The 18,176-nt window shown below is 45.5% G+C and overlaps 2 protein-coding genes across 19 annotated transcripts in view; both read right to left on the bottom strand.

Moving 5' to 3' along the window:
- GNG4 (G protein subunit gamma 4) overlaps positions 1 to 2,187 on the bottom strand; it is a 69,284-nt gene extending 67,097 nt beyond the window's left edge. The window contains exon 1 of one of the 2 annotated variants that reach the window (XM_005226202.5): positions 1,684 to 2,187. The gene's annotated coding sequence lies outside the window, so the exon portion shown is untranslated. Of the gene's footprint in view, positions 1 to 1,435; positions 1,504 to 1,683 lie in introns of those variants that run through there. The other variant, NM_001103324.1, reaches the window with a different exon arrangement.
- A 13,146-nt stretch (positions 2,188 to 15,333) lies between these two features.
- The window catches only part of LYST (lysosomal trafficking regulator), a 176,254-nt gene continuing 173,411 nt past the window's right edge, over positions 15,334 to 18,176 (bottom strand). For 16 of the 17 annotated variants that reach the window (XM_059882423.1, XM_059882412.1, XM_059882419.1 and 13 more), the window contains one exon: positions 15,334 to 17,345. In XM_059882423.1, coding sequence (XP_059738406.1) covers positions 17,207 to 17,345 — 139 coding nt within the window. In that variant the 3' untranslated portion in view covers positions 15,334 to 17,206. 17 annotated transcript variants of the gene reach the window in all.

An 18,176-nucleotide genomic window follows, 5' to 3' on the forward strand; every position in this document is an offset into this window, starting at 1 on the left:
GCCTTGCATGAAATATGCGAAAGGCAATTATCTGGCCAATCACGGCATTACTGGGAATGGCCCTTTTGCAGTGCTTTTTCTCTCAGCTGGCCAAACATCTTCCAGAGGCTTCCCCTGAGCAACTGGGTGTTAAAGAGGCTGAGGATTTGAGCCATGTGTGGATGGAGAAAACAGGAAGCTGGTTGTCCTAAATAGTCATTTCAGCCCAATAACCTCAACATGAGGCTACTCATTAACTAGGGAAGCACCACAATAAACCTTGTATTTACATGAACTAGTTACGACGTGCGGTATCCATGTCTCATCACAGCTGATAACTGAGCCAACCTCACACTTCAAAAATAATTGCCAGTTTACAATGTACCCTGTCTTGTTTCTCAGGACTGAAACAGACTTTCCATTTATCACCTCGGTTGCTCCCACAGTAGCCTCCTGCAGGGAACAGGGCCAGATCAGAAGCTGGGTGCCTCCCTTCCCCCACCCCATGCAAAAATCAGGAAAAGGATTTCCCCAAAGAATCAAGAAGCCAGCCAAAGAGCCCGAGTCCCTTCCCTGCCTCTCTGAGGTGTCTGCCACTGAATTTTCTATGAGAAGGAAGCACCACCCGTGAGGGCTCATGAGCAGATGATAAGACTGGCACGTTTTAATGGGAAACACCAGCGCAGCCCAGCAGGCCCTTCACTCGGACTGAACCAGCCAGCCCCGTGCCAGCCTTTTACAGTCCTGGGAGGCGACAGAAAGAGAAGAAAACCAGTGTCGGCGGGGAGCTGGGGAGAGGGTGGGAGAACGCGTGTCCACGATCCACTTTATCACTTGATGAAACTTTAACATTTTTGCATTTCTGAGCATCCTAGCCCAAGACACACAGAAATAAGCAAGTCCTCCTTATTTTTAAATTACGAAGTCTTCTCCAGTCACACCTCTGCCCGCCGCCCCATCCCATCTTTTTGTTATTATTCCTAAGGTAATTTAAAACAGTAAATCAAAGCCTCCCCAACGCTGCTGGTTTGCGCGCGGCAAGCGCAGCCCATTTCAGCACCAGACTGGAGGACAGACGCCATAAGGGGCCCCCATGGTCCACTGACGCCGCCGGAACTGCTCCCAAAGCAGGTGTCCCGGTGACGAGGAATCAAGAGGGCTTCTTCGGGCCCAAAGAAATTTCCCCCAATAAAATGACCAACTAGCCACTCCATCTCTTCCGCCACTACTAGCCCTTCCACTTCTTCAATGGGGGACGTCCCTGCCATGACCTACTTACGGAAACAGGCTCCCCAGGAGCTTCCTCTGCTTCAAGCCGGACAAATGGGGCGACCGCGATCCCCAGGAGACCCCTTCAACGTTCCGAGTTGTCTGTCCAAACCTGCGCTCGGGTTTCCCAAGGGCTTTGCGGAGGGTCCCGGATTTGAGGAGCCCCCGCCGGGCCGCTGATACCCACCTGTGCCGGCGCCGCGAGGGCCAGGCTCGCCGTGCGCGGCCAAGATTATCACAGGTGTGCGTTTCGCGAGCTTCCTCCGACAGCTGTAGGACGACGCAGGCACCAGACCAGTCTCTCCAGTTGCAGAGACGGTCCAGCCCGAGTTTCCCTTTTGTCTCCGGCTCGTCCCGAGCTCACAGGAGCAAGGGCTGTGCCATCCGTTCCCCACCGACACGCCCCGACAGACCCGCCGGCGGGCGCCCACTTACCCGGGCCGAGGGCGCGGCTCACGCGCGGGCTTTGTCTCCGGGGCGGTGCTCGCGGGGGGCGGCCAGACCGAGTGGCATCGCCCCTCAAGCCCGGCGCCGGTTCCGCTCCGGGACTCCCGCACCTCGATACTGACCGGCTAGCGGTGGAAACGCGCGCCCCGCGCCGCCCCTCCTCCGCCCGCGGGGTCTCCGCGCCGCGTCATCGGCCCCGCCCCGCCCCGCGCCTCCCGGCCCGGGCGGGGGAAAGACCACGTGAGGCCGGGCGGGCGTGCAGTGGGCGAGCCCCGGCCCCGCTGGAGCGTGCAGTCACTCGGACACCAAGCACTCTGTCTGCTCAGCACCCCAGGCCGGGTTCCGTGAGCGCGTCCAGTTCCGGCCCCCGCAGAACGCGGACCCCCGGCCCCCGGCCTCTTCGCGTCCACGTTTTTTCGCGCCCCCTCCACGGCGGGGTCTCGCCGGGCGCCCGGGAAGGGCCGGGAAATCCCGCCCGCCGCCGTCGACGTCACTGATGCGTCACCGGGGCTCCCGCACCGGAGCTCCGCGCCCTCCGCTCGCCCCTCGGCCCGGCTTGCCGACCCCGCGCTCAGCTCCGCGCGCCCGCGGCTCGGCCCCGCGCCCCCCGTCTGGCCCCGCTCTCCACTAGGAGCGCGCGTCGCCCAGGGGCTGGGGGAAGGGAGATGAGGAGTAAAGGCAGGGTCTTAGGGCCGTGGTCCTCGCGGGCTTTGGGGACCAGAGCCTTTGGTATCTTCATCCTTGCTTGCGGGTTAGTTCCTGGACCAACCGTGCTGGGCGCGGCCAGCAGCCATCCATTACTAAAGAATACACAATATACCCACCCCACCCCCATGGGGGGCAGTGAAAGGAGAAATGCTTAATACACAAGGCGTTGTAGATTCACAGGGCATTGTCTCCATTTACCGGGACGTTGCTAAGTAACGGAAATGAGGGGACGACCGCGCCAGCCTAGCGCTTTGGGAGTGGGAACGAGCTGTGCTCCTGGGCTGCGACCAGTGTTCGTAGACAGCAGAAGCAGTTTCCGCGGGGAAATCCTTGGTGATGCTTCATGCCTTCTGAACTGTAAGCGTTTTGCGATGGAGATGTTTTAAATTTCTCCGTTATTATCATCCTTTTCCTTTAGGGAGAAACAGTATAGGCGCCGTCCATTTTTCCAACTCCTGGTAAAATAATACAAAACCTTTGGAATAGGAAAGCTACGTTACACTTCAAACAGTGTTAGCAAGATTGGTAGGAAAAGGAGGCCAATACCGCCCTGCCGTGCGGTAAAGGGCGCGCGGTTTCTTAGATCTCGAATCAGGGTTGACTCGACATTTGCCTTAGACAAATGTGCATCTTCCAAGACGCCAAGTGTCTGACGCAAATGCAGAGGTCAGGAAGGCCCACCTGGGGCCAGCAAACATCTCACACAGATTTTATTTTTTTTCCCCACTGCTTGGAAATGCCCATTTAAGGCACATAATTAAACTATGGTAAAAGGACTCAAAAAAGCCACTGCACTGACCTTTTTGGAAAAGTGAGAAAGATATATGAGTACTGCATTTAAAATTCAACAAATCTAAAATTGGGCTCGTTATTTCCACCCCAAATCGATTTCTTCTGTATTTCCTTGACTCAGAGGCACCACTCCCCAGGTAGCTGGCTAAGCTTGAATCCTCCGTTCCCTTAGTATCCCAACTCTCATCTCAATTAATTCTAATCAGTCGATTTTAAGAGAAATCAATATCGACACTTTCAGATTCCTCACTTATTTTATCTTTCGAATTTCTTACAATATCCCTTAAGATAGAATTGTCCGTTTTAAAGAGAAAGAAGAGGATCATTCGGAGCCAGTGGCTCCTCCACTGAATCCATTGACAAGCAAGATCAGCATCATCTGGGGGCTTAGAAATGCAAATTTTCAGGACCAATCCCAGCCCTGCTGAATGGGATGCGGCCCAGCAGTTGGTGATGTCAGCCTTCCTCTCCAGGTGATTCTGATTCTGTCTTATCTCTGTCCATCAGCCAGGACTGCTGTGTTCACAAAAACTCAATTAACCATCAAGCTAAGAAAAAAAGGGAATTTTATTTGAGCCAAACTCAGGATTACAACCCAGAAGATAGAAAGCTCGGAGAACAGTTAGAAGTCAAAGGCACAATCATATACTTTTTCTAGACAAAAGATCGTATATCAAAATGGCATGTTGATTTTTTACATGAAGTCCCCCAGGGATATAGGATATTATAGTCCAGGTAAGCCCATACATAACCCCCTACAGAGCTGAGAAATAAGCTTCTTAAAAGTAGCTGGTCTTTTAAGACGTTACATTGATAGAATCAGAAGAAAGGGTGGAAAATGATCTTGAGGCATGCACGCTCATCTTGGAGAACCGTCTTGATAATATGCAACAGAAATGTGCACTGCACATTTGGGAGGCAGGAGGTCCAAATGGACAGAAAGAGACAATTTTGTGTTTACATTTTCCTGTCCTGCCTAAAAATGTACATTTTATTTCCTTAGCCGCTGTCACCTGCAACCTGGCTCCAGACCCTGGACATCCATTTCCCTTCCTGTGCCCTGGGCTCTGATATCTTTGATATCCATATAGCCACACAGATTTCTTACAATGGTGTTTGCATGATGTATCTTTTCCCACCCTTTTAAACTTACTTGTATCTTTATTCTTAAAGAGGGAGTCTCTCTTCTTGGAGGCAGCAGAGAGTTGGATCTTGCTTTTATATTCAGCCTGACAAACCTGGCCTTTTAATTGGAGTGTTTGGATCACTTACTTCTTATGTAATTATCATGTGTTTGGGTTTAAATCTAGAGTCTTGCTATTAGTTTGTTTTCTGTTTGTCCTATTGTTGTTCAGAAGTTTTCCTATTTTTTTTTAAATTGAGGTATAGTTGATTTATTAATACAATATTATATTCGTTTCAGGTGTGCAACATAGTAATTCAAAATTTTTATAGGTTATACTCCATTTAAATTTATTATAAATATTGGCTATATTGCCTGTGCTGTATATCTTTGTAGCTTATTTATTTTCTAGATGGTAGTTTGTATCTCATAATCCCAAACCCCTGTCTTGCCTCTCTCCAATTTCCTCTTCTTCATGGGTAACCACTAGTGTGTTCTCTATGTCTGTCTGTTTCTGTTTTGTTATATTCATTCTTTTTATTTTTTAGATTCCACAAATAAATGATAACATTCAGTATGTCTTTATCTTATTTATTTCACTAAATGCCCTCCAAATCCATCCATGTTGTTGCAGATGGCAAAATTTTTATACTTTTTATGGCTGAGTAGTTTTCATTCCATTGTGTATATATATATGTTTATACACATCTTCTTTATCTAAATTCATGTGTTGGTGGACACTTAGGTTGCTTCCATATCTTGGCTATGGTAAATAGTGCTGCTGTGAACATTGGGGTGCTTGTATCTTTTCAAATTAGTGTTTCCATTTTCTTCAGATTTATGCCCAGGAGTGGAATTACTGGATCGTAGATCCAACCAGTCCATTCTGAAGGAGATCAGCCCTGGGATTTCTTTGGAAGGAATGATGCTAAAGCTGAAACTCCAGTACTTTGGCCACCTCATGCGAAGAGTTGACTCGTTGGAAAAGACTCTGATGCTGGGAGGGATTGGGGGCAGGAGAAGGGGACGACAGAGGATGAGATGGCTGGATGGCATCACTGACTTGATGGACCTGAGTCTCAGTGAACTCCAGGAGTTGGTGATGGACAGGGAGGCCTGGTGTGCTGTGATTCATGGGGTCACAAAGAGTCGGACACGACTGAGCGACTGAACTGAACTGACTGATGGTAGTTCCAGGTTTAGTTTTTTGAGGAACCTACAAACTGTTTTCCATTGAGGCTGCAACAATAACATTTCCACAACAGTGCAGGTGGGTTCCCTTTTCTCCACACCCTCTCCAACATGTATTATGTGTAGACTTCTTGGTGATGGCCATTCTGACTGGTGTGTGCTATACCTTATTGTGGTTTTGATTTTCATTTCTCTAATAATTAGCAACATTGAGCATCTTTTCATGTGCTTGTTGGCCACCTGTATATCTCCTTTAGAGAAATGTCTATTTAGGTCTTCTGCCCATTTTTTGATTGGGCTGTTTGTTGTCAATTATATCTCAATAAAACTGGAAAAATTTTAAATAATCACATAAAATCTAAATTTTTTTTTTTCATTTTGGATACTTTATCTCTAGAATTTCCATATGGTTTTCTGGAATCTTTCCTTTTTCTCATTAGATTTGTTTTTCTTTAAATCCTTGAGCATACTGAACATATTTTAATAGCTATTTTATTATGCTTCTCTCTGAATTCCATTTTCTTTCCTTTCTTGGTTTGTTTCCTTCAAATGAGTTTTCTCCAGTTTAGGGTCACATTTTCTTATTTCTTGCCTTATCTAGTAATTTTTAAATTGGATGCTAGACATTGCTAATGTATGTTGTTGTGTGCCTAGATTTTGTTGACTTAATAGGGACTTTGTCCTGGCAGGCAGTTAAGTTCCTTACGGATCAGTTTGATACTTTGGAATCTTATTTTAAAGGACTTCAGCCTCTATTCTAAGGCTAGTTAAGCCTTCCTATGGTGATATGACTCTTCTGAGGTATTGACTGGATGCTTGTATGTTCACCGAAGTCTTTTCCTCTGATTGGTTAGAACTCAATTCTCCTGGGAGCTCTAGGACTTGTTCATCTTACAGCTCCCTGGGAGTTCTTTGCTTAGACCTAGGGGATTTCATCTTCTGCACACACGACTTAGCATTCAGCCAGAGTCTCCAGGGCCTCCACAACTGGGAACCTGGTTCTCTTTGTCTGGGCAGCAACCTTCTGATGAACTCTGTGCCACAAATTCCAGTTTCTCAGCTTCCCCAAACTCTAATCTCTGATCCTCATTTCAAGACTTCTGTATTCTTCAGGAGGAGTCCCTTCTGCACCATGGCTTGTAGGTGCCCCCAGGCAGAAAGCTGAAGCAACAACGGGATTCACTTAGTTTAGCCTCTTTCACAGGGCTCATGGATCTGTGTTGCGTGTTTCCCAGTTTGAAAATCTTTGTTTCACACAGGATCTCCAGTTTCCAGTTGTCTATGATGGCAGGGTGAGTCTGATCCCAATTTCCCCAAAGTGGATGGGAGCAGAAGTCCTTGGTTTATCTTTTTAGTTTCCCCTCATTCCCTCACTTTCACCTTCTGGCCCTAACTCACTGACCACTTTCACTTTCTTATACCTTTGAATCTGGGCAACACTGGTTTCCTTCTGCTGCTGCTAAGTCGCTTCAGTCACATCTGACTCTGTGTGACCCCATGGACTGCAGCCCACCAGGCTCCTCCGTCCATGGGATTTTCCAGGCAAGAGTACTGGAGTGGGCAGCTATTGCCCTCTCCGCTGGTTTCCTCCTTCTGCTGCTGCTGCTGCTAAGTCGCTTCAGTCGTGTCCAACTCTGTGCGACCCCATAGACGGCAGCCCACCAGGCTCCCCCATCCCTGGGATTCTCCAGGCAAGAACACTGGAGTGGGTTGCCATTTCCTTCTCCAATGCATGAAAGTGAAAAATGAAAGTGAAATCGAGTCAGGTCCGACTCTTAGTGACCCCATGGTCTGCAGCCCACCAGGCTCCTCTGTCCATAGGATTTTCCAGGCAAGAGTACTGGAGTGGGGTGCCATTGCCTTCTCCCTGGTTTCCTTCTACCCTGGTCCAAATCTAGTAAGTTTCTTTTTTCTTCAAAATTTCTTATAAATATTTGTGTCCAGTATGTCTAACTCCTATCTAACTAGAGTACACATGAGTGGATTTTACTTGGTTGTAATAAAACACTGAGTGTACAATATTATCTATAGAAAGCACATAGATAATTAACTAATCCTCTAAGAAGAAAACAGAAGTCTTGAAATGAAGATGAAATTAGCTAAGTAACCATTTGTATTTAGGTTATATCAACAAGTATGAAAATTCTTTTTTTTTTTTTCCTAAAAATCTCAGAAAAAGTAGTCTTTTTTCTTAATGCTTGAAATGGTATTCTAAAGGTTTTTTTTTTTAAACAAAATTAAGATCTGAGGATGAAAGAATGACTTATTGTGATTAGCCTTCAGAAATTTTGATAAGAACAGTTTAATTTACTTTGGGAATGAGCCAAATTTTGCCACAAAACACTGTTTTCTAAACTCATCTCTTATTAACTTTGTTCATGAGAGAAAAAACAAGCTCAGCACTTGAGCAAGGATACTGTAGCCCAGACTAAAATGATCTCCTGGTCATTTTTGGCCTCAAAGGACACATTGTATTATTTAGTTTCTCTGAAATAGCTGAGTCACAACCCAGCACCCCCAAATGGCCAGGATGTATTTTTCTGTTCAGCTCACGGCACCCCACCCCAGCACTCTTGCCTGGAAAATCCCATGGACGGAGGAGCCTGGTGGGCTGCAGTCCATGGGGTCGCTAAGAGTCGGACAAGACTCAGCGACTTCATTTTCACTTTTCACTTTCATGCATTGGAGAAGGAAATGGCAACCCACTCCAGTGTTCTTGCCTGGAGAATCCCAGGGATGGAGGAGTCTGGTGGGCTGCTGTCTATGGGGTCACACAGAGTCGGACACAACTGAAGCGACTTAGCAGCAGCAGCAGCAGCATGTAACACAACAAAATTAGTGGTACCTCCTTGCCAACTCAGTGTACAGTCAAGTGTATATATTTTGTATCGACAGATGTAGCTGCTTTTTAAATTGTGAAGTTTAAAATTGAATATAACCTGGGATGGGGGAAGCTGATAAATGCCATGTGTGTTTGTACTCTGTGTGTGATACTCTGAAATACAAATTTATGCTGAACCTAAAATCTCTCTGCTTCCCTTTGACCTCAGTCTTGGATGGTTATTTCAAATGGCCATTCTTTGTTTTACTCCCCCAGCATCCCTCCCCAGCCCAACTGCTCAGGCAATTTTTTAAGCCTGTTAATTTTGAAATGCTTTGGCTTCATAGTATATGGAGTGTTGACCTAACCAGTATATTGCAAAAAAAAAAAAAAAAAATAGAGTTGCTCAAGGATTAGACAGTTTCTAAATAAATAGGGATATTTTGCCTCCAATTTGGGACACACTGGAAATAGCTGAAGAATAATCAGCAAAGTAAGGGTAACGTGGATAATTCAAAACCTCCAACAGTTTAAATGTCCAGATGTTAAGCTATTGAATTTCTTTTCTCCCTGCTCACTTTTCTAAATATTGCCTTGTAACCGTTCTTTCTCTTTTGACAATTTAATTATAATGTATCTTGGTGTGGGTTCCCTTGGGTTTATTTGGAAGTCTCTGGGCTTTCTGGATCTGAACTTCTGTTTTCTTCCTCAGGTTAGGAAGTTTTCAGCCATTATTTCTCCAAATAAGTCTTTTACCCCTTTCTTTCTTCTCCTTCTGGGATGCCTATAATGTAAATATTGATCTACTTGATGTTTTACCACAAGTCCTTTAAACTCTCTTCACTGTTTTTAAATTCCTTTTTCTGTTAGCTGCTCTGATTGGATGAGTTCCACTGCTGTCCCTGTCTTAGAGTTTACTGATCTTTTCTGGTGCTTCGTTGAATCTATTGTTGAACTCCTTTATTGTATTTTTCAGTTCAGTCATTATATTCTTCAGCTCTGTGATTTCTGTTTGGTAGTTTCTTACACTTTCTTTTTCTTTGTTGAGATTCTTGCTCTGTTCATGCATTGTTCTTATAAGTGTCAACAAAAAGTGATCAACAGTCAATCTAAGAAAACATGGAAAATTTTATGTGAGCCAGACTGAGGACTGTAGCCCAGGAGACAAGACAGTCTCTCAGAAAGCACTGAGAACTGTTCTGAAGAGGTGGAGGTGGGGGAGGTCAGGATACGTGATTCTGGTGATGAGTACCTGAAACCAAGCATTCATCTCAGGAGAAGGGTGCTGCCAGCCATGACGAACAGGCATCCTAGTTAATGGGTCTAGTGCTTCTCCAAGTTGGGAAGATCTGTATAAAAAACTTCTCCTGAAAATATCTAACTACCATAGGGCCAGTTCTGTCAGTTTTCCAGAGCACAGAGTACCTCATCCTGATCTTCACCCTGAATTCCTTTCAAAATGTGTTATAGGTCTGTGACTGTAGGGGCTTGATTCTAGGAGAATTGGATGGTAAGCAACATTCTCTATTGTACAGACCCTTCCCTTTTGGTCTTAATTTTGACCAAGATTTGGGAAGCATTTTGTCTTCCTATGCTTGGAATGCCCACCCCCAGGTCAGCCAAGGATTTCGTTGCTAGGCCATTTACTGTGCTATTCCAGACTAGGCCACCTTAACAGTAATCCAAAGCCTCTGGACCACCTGTCTTAACTAGTCTGTTATGGTCCTGAAAATGGTTCCTTCTGGTTGCGTCTTACCATTTCTAGAGTTAAACCATTACAGTCACTGCTCTTATAGAACTATAAATCTGGTCAGTTGTTTCAAGTTGCCTAATCATCTTAATTTTTATCTGAGGCTCAGTCATACATTTGGAAACGCAAGAAATAATAATCTTATAATATAGCTAGTAACATTAATAAGATCCTAAGTAAACATTTGGGATTCCCAGGTGGCTCACTGGTAAAAGAATCCGCCTGCCAATGCAGGAGACATGGGTTTGATCCCTGGGTTGGGAAGATCCCCTGGAGAAGTTATGTAGCTGCTGCCAGGAGGTGGCCATGGGGAAGATGTGGGTCACACTAAATGCAGATGCACCGTGCACACTCTGGGGAGGGAAGAGGAGGCCCAAACCTGCGGAGAAATAGTTTTATGTTTAATTTTTTCTTGTCTTTCCTTAAAATGTGAGTTTTTATTTCATCAGTGCATTGTCCTCCTGCTCTCAGCGAACATCTTTATGACTCTTCAGCAGGGTATAAACCTTGGCCTTGGTCAACTCTCCCCTACCCCCTGATGTTGCTGGTATGCCTGTGTGCAAAACCAGTTTTAGATTGTCAAATGAGCCTCATCTGGGGAATTTTCAGGGCAACACTTCCTTGTATCTTCCTTTCCTTGAGACCCTTTTGATGTCTTGGAGAGGGAACCCCTTCGAGTTGTCAACACTGGGAATGTGGCTCTGCTGTCTAACAAAAACACAACTGGGGACTTCCCTGGTGGTCCAGTGGTTAAGACTCTGCCTTGCAATGCTGGGGATGTGGGTTCAATCCCTGGAGCGGGGGGACTAAGATCCCACATGCCATGCGGCATGCCAAACAAGACAAAACTCAACTGGCTCTGCCCCAACTTCTAGGGTAACTAGGGCTCCTCGGGGAAGATGGGGTGTTTCAATGGACCAGTTGGGGAGCCCCCAGTCTGGTTCTTTACTTAACGGGAGCTGATAGGAAGGAGGTTTCGCTCAGGTCTTCCCTCTTTCTTGCAGTAAGCGCACTGACTAGGAGCCAGCTTTGCTGGTGGCCTGCATGTCTCACATCCCACGTTGGTGGCAGGGGGTGCCGACCTGTGAAGCTTTGTTATTCTTTCCTCCTGGGTTCCCTGAGGTGATGTGCAGCGCTGCCACAGACAAGGCGGCTTGCTTCTTCATCTTTTTCTTCTTCTGTTACATCTTGGTTATTGAAAACCTTCTAAAGGTCACCTCAACCATTCGGGAGGTGGGGGTGTTAGGCCTTGCTGTCATCTTCTGAAGTTTGTGGTGAGTTATTTGGAGCACTCAGGGCAAAGGGAAATAAATATAAGGGGTCTTCCTACAAGGAGAGTGAGGTCTTCTTCCTTGAGTTAGCAGCTGAGCAGGCCTAAGTCTGCACTTTTCCTGGAGTCCCTGCTCTGGTTAAAGGCCAGAAGCATTGCACACAGGGAATCTCATGCCAATTCTCTTCTCTCACAGAACAAGCCTAGTTGGAGCATGGTGCTATGACTTAACGAGCCATTCCCTGGCCATTTCTCCTGGTCACTTAGTTGGTGTTGTGGCCAGACAGCATTACAAAAGAAGAAAGGTGTTTTTTCATCACTGAGGTGGAGCCACAGTTTCCAGTGACTCACAATGCACCCTGATGGACTGGCCAAGGGGACTGATGTCTGGTTGCCCATATCCTTGGGTCTCAGTTGAGGATCTGCCTCTGACTACACAGAGGTCTAGACTAAGGTTTGGTGGAGACACAGATTCTGCTGTTTTTAGACCACTGAAAATTTCCTTCTCTGGAGAGTTGTTCTTCTGTAAGAAGTTCAGTAAGTTCTTCTGATTGGTGAAAGTGTATACTCAGGTCTACCAACCCTCTACAAATAATTCGTTACCAGGACCCTCTAACAGAAGTCAAAACCAGGGCTCCTTTGAGCTGTCAGAGCCAGGACCCTCTAACAGAAGTCAAAACCAGGGATCCTTTGGGCTGTCAGAGCCAGGACTCTCTAACAGAAGTCAAAACCAGGAAGAGACACACAGATTATTTCCCTGAAGCCTTTAGTGATCAGGTGTCCTGATCAGCCTCCACGACTCAGGAAGACAGGGGTGAAGTTGGTATTTCCCATTTTGTCAAAAATACGAGTACTCTTTACACATGCACACAAATACAACACAGTTGCTCAGACAAAAGATCAGACCAGTACAGCCTAACTATTCCATTCCCCTTCCCAGATGGAGACCTGACGACCAGACGGTGATGCTCCCGAGAGAGAATGGCCCAGATAGGCTTGTATCCTGGAAGGGCAGGAACCTGGGGGGATAACCCCCAGTCCCCGCAAGCTGGAGCAACTAACCCCAAAATGAACCGAGGGCTGACGGTAAGTCAGAATACTCCTCAGAGTTCCCACAAGTGACATGACCCCTGGCAGCTCCAGGGGTCACGAGGGAGGGGCTGCCCCAGCCGAGGTCCACCTGCCGCAGGTACAGGCTCCTGGCTGGCTTGTCAAAAACCGTTGCCAAACCCTAGGTTGTGTGCCCAACGCACAGCGAGACCAAACAAACCGAAACATCAGATTTTGGAGCAGAAAAGGGTTTGTTCCGGGATCAAGCAAGATCGGGCAGCTGGTGCTCAGAAGACCCGGACTCCCCAGTGGCTTTCAGGCCAGGGCTTTTAAAGATAGTGCTAGCGGAGAGGGTTGTAGGATGTGCGAGCAGCTTGCAGACCTTCTCCTTCTGACTGGTTGGTGGTGAAATAACAGGGTGATGTTTCCAGAATCTTACCTTCTGGTTCTAGCTGGTCTGGAGTCTACGTGCTTGTAGTCAGCATGTAGTTACTGTCCTTGACCAGATGGGAGGCCTTAGTTTCTTAGAACAGCTCAAAAAGGCTGCATCAAATTGTGTATTTCCCTTAAGGAGGAACGGAGTCCTGCAAGTTACTGATCTCAGCAGTAACTGCTTGAGTTTGCTCCATGGAAGTGAGTGAAGGCCTTCGAGACTAAAGGTTTTTCTTTTTCTAAAGGCTGATTGGAGGCTGGACCCTCAGGCAGAGGCTTTTAAGGCACACAAGTAGCCCTCTTTCTGGGGAAGACTGGAAGAGGCGCAGGAAGCCCTAGGATGTAATTAAGAAATGCTTCTTTGCTACTGTCCCATTGAAGCTGTGAACACAAGCCCTGCTGGCCACTAGAGCCAGGCCATAAGGGATGTGGCCTTTGGGTGGCAACGCTAGAAACGTCAAAAGTGCCTTTCTCTGAGACGCTAGAGACCTGGGCAGGACAGAGGGCCAGCATGAATGTGATACCCACCGGCCTCCCCAGCGCCTGCAGTGACCTCAGGATGTGTGCTTAAGCAGCAGCCCCTCTCCTGCCCCACCGCTGTGAAGATAAGCTCACAGGCCTCTTTCCTGGCAAGACGGGAGCTTGTCTGCTGCTTCTATACTGTTCCCTGGGTGGTGGCTGGTTCAGAACTGTTTCTCCATTTGTTACAGTCCTGTGGGACCTGGGAAAGTAAGCCTGGTTGGCTACCAGAGCCAGGGGATTGAAGGGGCATCCCTCTGGGAGGCAGCCACAAAATCTGGGGCCCCAGACCTGTGCCTTCCTAGGAAATTCTGGGAGAGGAGAGGCTGAGCATGAAGATGGTGCCTGCTGGTCTCGGCTGTCTTTGGGGAGTATTTCAGTGGCCTCTAGAAGTGTGTTAAATGCCTGCTCCTCAGGCTTTCGAGATACGCAACATGCCTCTTACCCAGAGAAGACTGGGCACCTTTCAGTCTGAGGCATCCGTGCTGGGCCCTGTGGTGCTAGCCTGGTGGGTCTGGGAGAGCCCCCGGAGACTTGTTTCTCAAATGCTATAGGCTCATGGGTCTTATGGACTAGGCCCACTGGCTTTCAAAGCTAGATGTTTTTTTTGGGGGGGTGCATCTCTCAGGTACAGGTCTTAAAATCTGGGATGCCGATGTGGGGTTAAAATCCTCCCCTCCTCAGGGAGCATCTGGGAGCTGTTGGTCCCCAGCCCTGACCGTGGGCTGCTGGGCTGGGAGTGGGGTTTGTGGTGAGAGCATGTCTCAGCCTCTCCTACCTGTTCTGATGTGATTTTGCTCACCAGCTTCTCAAGAGTTGCTTCACAAGCTCTTGGGGTTCTTTCAGAGGGAACTGTTCAGTGTGGAGCTGGGGAGTCAGGGTGTCTGTGCATGGGGGTGGGCTTGGGATTGCCCTATGGCACCCTCTGGAATGGGAACCCCCTGCAGCTCTTCTGTCTTTGACTCAAGACATTAATAGGTCATCCAGACTGGCGAGGAGCAGATCTGAGGGGCTAGGAAGTCTGTGGCTATACCACCCTGAACGTGCCCGATCCTGTCTGAGGGGCTGGGAAGAGCTTCCCCACTGCCCCTCCCTCCCCCTCACCTATATGTGGGCTTGCACTGTGCACTGCGGAGCGGAAGAGTCCATCTCAGGCTTGCAGGTAAAGTGAGGACGTCCGGCTGGGCTGGATCACACTGACACACGCTGCTCCTGAGTTCTTTTAGGAACAGAGACTGAGAAGCAGGTGCGCTCTTGGCTTGAGAATCCTTCAGACACCGCAGATGCAAAGCAGAAAAAAAGAGTAATTCTGTGTTCCTGGAGTGCGGTTGGGCAGATGGAACTCACCCACTGTTTTGCAGGGCCCTCGAGAGAAGCCGAGGCGTTTCCTTCACTGGACACCTGCTCGCTGATGGTCCTCAGTCCTTGGCAGATGGACGGCATGGAACACATCAGAGTTCATTTTCACCTGTCAGGGTTCTCGTCATCCATTCGTTGTCAATGACAATTTGACTTTTCTGGATCCCCTTTATCTAGATTGAATCCTTCAGTTACATTCTCTCAGAGGACCGTCTGCCCCTCTCTCACAGCACTGACCACGTCTGTAACAACTCACATCGTGTTGCTGACAGCATTTGCCCCAGGAGTGCAGGGAACCACTGCACCTCAGCACTTAGTGTGGCCCCTGGTACAGAGTGGGGCCAATACAGATATGCTGTTGGTGGGGGAGAACAAAGGGAGGGGCAAATGCTCTTTTTAAAAAAAAAAATGAGTGGTTTACCTTAGGATTTCTGTCTAAACTCCATTTAAAGGTTAAAACATAAAATTTCTCACAAAGACCACAATTCAGAAATGAAAGTTATCCTTTCCAGTGACATAAATTTATAGGGGGGCTAAAGAGAAACTATATGAGTTACCAAAAAAAGCCACCAATTTGAGATGTGGTCATAATATTTAAATTGTATTAAGAACAGGTCCTTAAATCTATTTTTATGAAATTTATTCCCAATTTGAAGTGGCAGTGTATACAAAGGTAACAGAGCTTGTGATAATTTACAGAAATATTTGCTACAGCATGCACATTATGACGTGTTTCAAACATATACATATTAAATTCATGCTGAATAAATAATCCCCCCCAATTTATTTTTTTATTTTTACATAAAAATATAATATTGCACTCTTAACAAGACCAGTTATTTTGCATATTTTCTCTTCAGATAAATGATGAAATTCAGCTTAAAAAAAAAAAAGACTGAGTAGCAATCTGTTCTAATAAGGAACTAATTTAAAGTTCTCAGTAGAAAAATGAATGCTAGACAATAGCTGCATTTTTTTTTAAACAAAGCAAATCACTTCAACGTGAATAGGAGTAATTTCATCTCTGCACCTAATTGGACCTCAGAATTAATAGCTGGTCTGTGCAAACCATGATCTGAATGTAGCCGTGGAGTGTTCTTACCTATGAATGCAACGGAAGGTTACCAGCACACGTGGCCACTTGCTTCCTCTCGTGTTTATCTTGACAGCAGAGACTTTGGAATTGTATATTATACAGTTTTTAAGCAGAATGTTTTAGAAAGTCTGGAAGTTACAAAAGTACTTCTGTAAACACTATATGAATTAAATTTCCATAACAAACACGCAAGTTATTCTTATCCAGGAATATATTTTTTTATCTCATGGTAACATTACTGAGCTTATTTTACAGTGTTTTCAAAGCCAATAAAGCAGCATCCCAAGTACTATCCTGATAGAAACAGACTATTGCAGGGTTCAGGAATTCTGTCTTTATCATGTGTAAGTTCGCTGTGGAGTACACAGATTTTTCTACTGTTCCTAGAATAGGTTAACAGAAACAGTGGGAACTGCTTTCTAAAAGAATAATTCTGCCTCCTATTTAAAACAAAGGAAGCTATCTCCTGTTCTTTGTAATTCTGTTTTGGGGAAGAAAACTCTCCAGCATTTTAGATTAAAAGCCTTATCTGGATTGCATTGCTAATACCTGTGCAAACTTCTTTTGTAGTGGAGGCTTTCTGTTGCAAACTGTTAAGCATTCAGTGCTCTGTAATGCTAGATATTAAAAAGAATTATCATTTTGTTTATTAAATCTTAGTGCCTCAACTAAGGATATTCATTATCTAGTGTTGCGGATTTTAAGTACAATTTTTATGAAGAAACAGAATGTGTCTGGAAATCAAAGATACCTGTGTTGTTATTTGTGGCCGTCAAACAAATTTTGGTTCTACTTTGAGCTAAGAAGGCAACAGGCAAAAACTGCCTAACACTGAGATTCAAATATTCAGATATTCCAAAAAATGTTTGGTGCAGAGGCACCTACTGAACTCCTTACTGCTCAAAGAAAGCAATAATCGAGTCCTGAATTCTCTCTCCTTATCCTTCCTTTTTGGGGGGAGAGGCAGGTGTGTGTGTTATCTTGGCAGAAAACTTTTAAAATATAATCTTTTAGAGCAAATTTTATGTAAACAATTAGCTAACCAATTTAAATTCTACTGGGATTTTTGGGGAGAATAATAGAAAATAATAGAAAACAGAAATAGATGATAAGTTTTTCTTTAGACTCCTCTATGGAAAAAAAAACTTCAAGGATATGATTTTAATTTACTGTGCCAGACTTCAACCTTGATACAACTCTCCAGATCATCACTAAATTAGAACAAAACTTTCCTTTCAGGACCTTGTGAGGCAGCAGAATTTTGTGGAGATGGATAGACTGTACCATTACTTGGATTTGTTTGGTCATCCCTGTCTTCAGGTTTGACCTCCTGAAACTGGCGAAGTCAGTAAATGTAGCCTGGAGTTAAAGTGCTGTGGAGAGTGCAGAGTTCCCCTCACTCATCCGGCTGCGTAGCTGCTGAGGAAGGAATAGAACATTGGATGTTTCAAGCGCTGCTGGTCCTTCCGACACCAGGCGATCACAGTCCCATCGCTGTTCGCTGTGTACAAATGGTGGCCATCACAGGAAAATGTAAGGCTGTTAAAAAAAAAGAGAGTCCCGTTTCTACGTTGTGTCTCTGAAAATTGTATCGGCATATTGGTGATCATGCGGAAATTGGTGTAAGAAGTTAAGAACCTTTACTGGAGCAGAGAGACAGACAAAATGACCACCTACAAGTGGTTTTGACTGTAATAATATGGTGTAATGGTTCTGCAGCCAAGTTTGTGATGCTCATTCTAACCAGGTGATACAGACTAAAACCAAGATCAAAAGATTGGCACACTCTGATCCTTCTTTGCATGTTTTCTTTTCCTTTCCTATTTAGGGTTATTACTTAACAAATACATGGGTATAGGAAACTTCAAAAAATATAACAGTACTACATTTTCTCTATATAGAAATAAATGAGGATTATTTTATGGAGGTATTTTATTTCCCTGAAAGAGGAAAAGATAAAAAATGTGTTATTAACATATAATTTCATTTCATTACACTTTACATTTAGTGAACTAAAAATAAATTTATTTTAATGAAGTAAAATTTGAATCACTTACTCCAATTGAGTTTTTAAAGTCGTATTTGTTAATGGAGCAGAGGGTAAGAGGTTGTTTATCAGTCTTGTCTAGCACACTCCTGTAGCTATCAGTCACCATAATGGTATTTTCAATAATGAAAGGAAAAAATATATAATTTCTACAGTTCAAGAGGCCTTCCCAGGCATGATCCCAGCATGCCCTTCTGTGAGGCTCTGAACTCCTGATCCAGATTTTAAGCTCCATGAACACAAATGCTTTGCCTCCTTCTGCCATGGGGTCCCGGACATCCTGGTGTTCGATAAATGGCCAGTTGTTTATAAGGATCCTCCTT

Source organism: Bos taurus, chromosome 28 (genome assembly GCF_002263795.3).
Source record: "Bos taurus isolate L1 Dominette 01449 registration number 42190680 breed Hereford chromosome 28, ARS-UCD2.0, whole genome shotgun sequence".
NCBI classification, from domain to species: domain Eukaryota; kingdom Metazoa; phylum Chordata; class Mammalia; order Artiodactyla; family Bovidae; genus Bos; species Bos taurus.